Below are 6,012 nucleotides of genomic sequence, written 5' to 3' on the forward strand. Positions count from 1 at the left end.
ATGTAGCCAAACAAAGTATTTATATAACATATATACTGTATTAAAAGGCTATCAGAATATAAAACTTACATATTGAGTAAGTACAACAGAGATAGCCTGTGTTATGCAGCGAACAGGTAAACTAAAGCGTGCGCTAGAGAGAGAGCCCGCTATTTAAAGTGCGAGAAGAAGACAGACTGATAAACACACAACACTCGGTTAAATGCCGCAAAAACCAAAGGCTATTGAACCCACAGTAATTGCTTCGAAATCAAACAGCTGATCTGTCAAATAGATCGAAAAATGATTCCTTCTTCTCTAATATTCACATACGGAAGGAGAAAATTATTTTGACTTTTAACATAGCACAATTGAAAGTGACAATATTTCTTAAAGATATAAATGCATATATTAATGCTCTGTGGATATAATAAGTATTTATTTTAGCAGACACATAAACATCCACTGTTATTATCGGACAATCATTTTCTGATTACATCTGTATTGATATTTATTAACTCCTTTGTGTTTCAAAGTTAAAGGAGTAAATGCTTTAGTATCCGAAAGATACTTATATATGTATCCAATGATTTAATAACCAACTGCTTTACATTTATTTTAATATTTATTGGGATGGGATTTTTTTTTCTTTTTTTAAAGAGGTTAAAATGCCTTTATGCACACCATCAAGCAGACTTATCATTATAAAAATTGTCTCCTTGTTGGTAGTGTGGGACTCATGACCCCCAGGAATTACCATTGCTCCGATTATTTCAAAGTTGGTTCAAGCTCCCTGGTTCTTTAAGGTCTAAACACTACCCACTAAACAATCCTCCTTTCATTACTCCTTACAATTGTAATGATTTTATTCGTATTGCTTTGCAAAGTAGTCGCTCAATGCAGACTGAAATTATTTATTATTGCTTTGCAAAGTAGTCGCTCAATGCAGACTGAAATAATTTGTTGAAGCTTTGCAAAGTAGTCGCTAAATGCAGACTGAAATTATTTATTATTGCTTTGCAAAGTAGTCGCTCAATGCAGACTGAAATAATTTGTTGAAGCTTTGCAAAGTAGTCGCTAAATGCAGACTGAAATAATTTGTTGAAGCTTTGCAAAGTAGTCGCTAAGTGCAGACTTTCCTTTCACATTTTATTCTACTTCGGTATCATCATCACTATCTTCATATGCATGCAGATTTAAGTTACTTTTAGCTGTAACAAGTTTTGAAGAATATAATGAATTTTTCATTAATTCTAAGTGCTGTTTGGTTACAGTCATTGATAGTGATGTTTCTTCTTTGGATCGAAGTGCGTATTTTACTACGCAAATTGCATTCAATGTTTCATGTGAAAGTTTATTTCTTTTTCTTGTTTTACTATCAGGTATGATAGAAAAACATCTTTCTGCTTCCGCGTTTGAATGAGGAAGAGATCTTACTAAATTTAGTAATGCTCGTAATTGTGGATATCTCAGCTCTTTATTGCTATTTTTTGCTGAACATATTGCTTGCCACATATTATCGAATGATAATTTCGACCAGTATGTCTTTACATCATATGTTTCATTAGAATACAGAGATGTCCATTCAATTTTGATTGAATGTTCATCAAAATATCCTAAACGACGGCAAATTTCCAGTAATTTTATACTACTGGTTTCTCGATCCTCATCAAACAATGCTTTTTCCATTTGAAATATATTTAGATTTTCCAAAAATTTATCAAATATTGGAAAACGATTACGAACCTCTTGACTGGCTTTTATCAAGAAAGATAAACAGTTTTGACGAATTAATTGAATTTGTTCTTCGTTCAATTTTTCTTCAATCAATCCATCTTCTAAATATTCAGCACAATCAGGGCCGATATCTATTGACTGAAGGGGAAGCTGGTTATCAGTTCTTCCAAAATCAATATTCCGTAAATAAGGAATTAAGATTTCATCTTTTAATAAAGCAGGCTTGATAAATTTTTGTAACAAAAACATTAAGAATTTCATGCACAATTTATGCAGTACATGAATTCTAGTTTCGCTTGCTTGAAAAAATGCATTAAAAGAATTAAATTTTTTCAATACATTTTCCAGAAAATATAAGTAAGCCTTTGTTTCTGGATTATTCATTGATAAAAGCATTTCTTCTGCTTGACTTTTATTTTCTGACATTTGTTCTAATAAAAAAGTATGAATAATGTTCCATTGTTCTAAAATCCGTTCTATGCATGTATGACGAGAGAGCCAACGCGTTTCTGCATATTTTAATAAATTTTTAGTCTCTTTCTCAAAAGACTGCTGAAAATCTTTAAAAATAGCTGTCCTTTTAGGACTTCCATTTATAAAAGTGACTATCTTTTTTATAAAGTTTCCGCATTCTACTGGCAACGTTTTACATGCATTAGAAGCTACTAGTGCAGAGGAGTGACAAATGCATGGCATTGTTACAAATCGTGGACAATTCTTTAAAAGTCTAGTTTGGAAAGAATCGTTCTTTCCAACCATTACCGATGCATTATCACAGCTTAATCCAATTATCTGTGATATTGGTATTTCTTTTTTTATAAGTTCACTACTAAATGCTTTAAACAGTTTATCTGCTGAACAGTCGCTTGCATCTAAGTTTATTAATTGAAGTAAATTTACTTCCACGCGTAATGATTTACTGTCCACGTATCGCGTAAGTAGTGTCATTTTTTTCTCATTACTAATGTCTGAAGTTTCATCCTCAAATACGGAAAACTTATGATTTTGTAACTTATTAGTTATCCGTGCAGTTTCATAAGGACATAAGACATTAGTAATAATATTTCTTAGTTTTGTTTTCCCCAAAGACATTGATTGCAGAACATCCGGTTCCTTACCAATTTCTTTGAAGATTGTCAACAACTCTGCACTGTACGTAAATGGAATATTATGTTCCACGAAGAAAGTTGCTAGCTTGATTTCAGCGACTTTAACTTTATCATTGAAATCAAGGTGACCTTCTTTAGAAGTACCAGGATATGTCATTTCCTCGTCTTCTACAATATCTAATTCTTTTATTTTTACTTTATGAATCTCGGAATTAGCATGCTGAATGACTTTTGCTTTACCGGATTCATAATATTTTTTGCAAGCAACGCAAAAAAATTTATAATTGTCGTTGGGGACGCTCCGTAGCCAAATCTTCCAAGAAGGGTTTTCATCAAACCATTGAGGTTGAAAACGCTTCCGTCTGGAGATTAATGATTTCCCCTTTTCTTCCATTTTCTATTTATATTATTATTAATATATTGTACTCACAATATTAATGTATTCCTCTACAGGTAATCCTTTATCGTTTCTTTAATAAAAATCACTAGTCACCAAAGGTAAAACACTTGAATGAACCTAGTAATTATTATAAATATCTTTTCAAAAATTAATAATTTTTGAAAGGCATAACACGCTCACTTAATTACTCAATATTTGTGTAATCTTTATTCGCGTTATTATTTTAAGTCGTTCAATGTAGACGATTGAAACCGACTGAACGATGAATATATACATTAGCTGGAGAATCATGTTATTGTTTGTATTTTCTAATAAGAGATACATAATACATATAACTGGATCATCCTCCTTAAGCCTTAAGCGTTAGCCTTTACCGGTATCAATTTGGTGCGAAAGTAAACAAATATTGACAGCCCGTGTGAGGTCTGGTTGAAGTAGACGTCTCATTTCCAATGGATCAGCTGGCCCGTCAGTTTGAAGCGTAAGTACTCTAACTTCATTTTGTCCTAAATATTCAGATTTAATGACAAATTTTAATACTTAAAAACAATTTATAATAATATATTCGTTTGAGTGTTACAATTAAAAATTTTATCTTTAAAATATCCATTTTCTAGAATTTGAGAGATAATCGCAATTCTTATCAAAACAGTGTATATTATTCTTGGTTTAAAATTTCGTTTGTTTTGTTTTCCAGAATGCCATACATAGAGGAAGCCTCAGAAAGTAAGCATATTTATCTCATAATCTAAATAATTTTAAATTATAAAATTATATTAATTTTTTATTATAATTTTTATCATCAAAAGACGACAACCCCAGCATTGGCGACCGGCTCCAAAAGTTGGAGCGAATGGTGCGCGCATTGCTGGTGCGCCAGCAGCAGCAACAGCCACAGCAACAGCCACAGCAGCAACAGCCACAGCAACAGCCACAGCCACAGCAGCAACAGCAACAACAACAGCAACAACAACGGCAGCAACAGCCGCAGCTGGAGTGGCCGGGAGAAGGGCCCTCCCACCCACAAAACAATGTGGGTGAGGGTGTGGGGCAGGCGGTGGCCACAGACGAGCGAACCCGTAAGCATACATATTTATTAAATTATTAAAATTATCATACCCGCGGTCCACTGGTTGAAATAGGTATAGGTTCAGATTCATTCCTTAATGTATAAAAAATTGCAATAAAAAACTGCAGTTGTTGGAAGATTAAAAATTCTTAAAAATACTGTTGGCCATTTGTTAAAATCATTTAAATTTTCTTGAACTCTGTATACGTTTATAAATAATTGTACTTAAATAAAAAAGTAAAAATTCTCTTATTAAATTAACTATTAATTTATTGCATGTATTATATTGCAGGAACTTTGCGAGGGGGTAAGGCCCGGCGCCATTGGGCGCAAATGCGCGGTGGAGGAGTTGGGAGAGGAAGAGGAGGAGGAGGATTTAGAGGAAGGGGAGGATTCAACGGAGGTGGTGGAAGAGGAGGATGGAGAGGAAGTGGAAGAGGTGGAGGAAGAGGGAGGTGCGGGGAAATAAAAAATTTTTATTTCAATTTTTAAATAAAATTTATATTAAAATGTAATCAGGTCTACTTATTCATCTTATCCTATCCCATTTTCGTAATAATTCTTCGAATTTGTGAAGGGTTATGAAAGGAGGATTGTTTAGTGGGTAGTGTTTAGACCTTAAAGAACCAGGGAGCTTGAACCAACTTTGAAATAATCGGAGCAATGGTAATTCCTGGGGGTCATGAGTCCCACACTACCAACAAGGAGACAATTTTTATAATGATAAGTCTGCTTGATGGTGTGCATAAAGGCATTTTAACCTCTTTAAAAAAAGAAAAAAAAATCCCATCCCAATAAATATTAAAATAAATGTAAAGCAGTTGGTTATTAAATCATTGGATACATATATAAGTATCTTTCGGATACTAAAGCATTTACTCCTTTAACTTTGAAACACAAAGGAGTTAATAAATATCAATACAGATGTAATCAGAAAATGATTGTCCGATAATAACAGTGGATGTTTATGTGTCTGCTAAAATAAATACTTATTATATCCACAGAGCATTAATATATGCATTTATATCTTTAAGAAATATTGTCACTTTCAATTGTGCTATGTTAAAAGTCAAAATGATTTTCTCCTTCCGTATGTGAATATTAGAGAAGAAGGAATCATTTTTCGATCTATTTGACAGATCAGCTGTTTGATTTCGAAGCAATTACTGTGGGTTCAATAGCCTTTGGTTTTTGCGGCATTTAACCGAGTGTTGTGTGTTTATCAGTCTGTCTTCTTCTCGCACTTTAAATAGCGGGCTCTCTCTCTAGCGCACGCTTTAGTTTACCTGTTCGCTGCATAACACAGGCTATCTCTGTTGTACTTACTCAATATGTAAGTTTTATATTCTGATAGCCTTTTAATACAGTATATATGTTATATAAATACTTTGTTTGGCTACATCGTCTCATCTCTGTCAGTCTCTCATGCGCGTTTACTTGTGAAGAACGATAAATCGTTCTTCTATATATGAGCTATTTCAAAATAAATTGATTGCAATAGAAATAATAAATTAAATCCCTAATACAAATCTTGGGTTACTTATTTTTAATTCCACAGCCATCAAAAATATTCTTCGTAATGTTGGAGTCACTTTTTGAAGCTACAGCTGTTAAAGTCATTAATGATTAGAAATATGCAAAAAAAAATTTTATTTCATTAGGAAAAGACATGCGAAATAAATATATGTACGATTATAATTGATATTTTATTCTGTAAA

The 6,012-nt window shown here is 32.9% G+C and overlaps 1 protein-coding gene across 1 annotated transcript; it reads right to left on the minus strand.

The window, feature by feature from the left end:
• Positions 1-1,128: 1,128 nt before the first annotated feature.
• LOC136781463 (zinc finger MYM-type protein 6-like) lies at positions 1,129-3,219 on the minus strand. The gene has a single exon (XM_066740371.1). The coding sequence runs from the start codon at positions 3,217-3,219 to the stop codon at positions 1,129-1,131; it is 2,091 nt and encodes a 696-aa protein (XP_066596468.1).
• Positions 3,220-6,012: the final 2,793 nt, after the last annotated feature.

The sequence above is a fragment of the Prorops nasuta genome, unplaced genomic scaffold (genome assembly GCF_024137725.1).
Source record: "Prorops nasuta isolate Cenicafe-Biocafe unplaced genomic scaffold, Cenicafe_Pnas_1.2 PNAS00022, whole genome shotgun sequence".
NCBI lineage: Eukaryota > Metazoa > Arthropoda > Insecta > Hymenoptera > Bethylidae > Prorops > Prorops nasuta.

Coding starts and splice junctions, on each gene's coding strand:
- LOC136781463 (XM_066740371.1), bottom strand. CDS start 3,219: ATGGAAGAAAAGGGGAAATCATTAATCTCCAGACGGAAGCGTTTTCAA.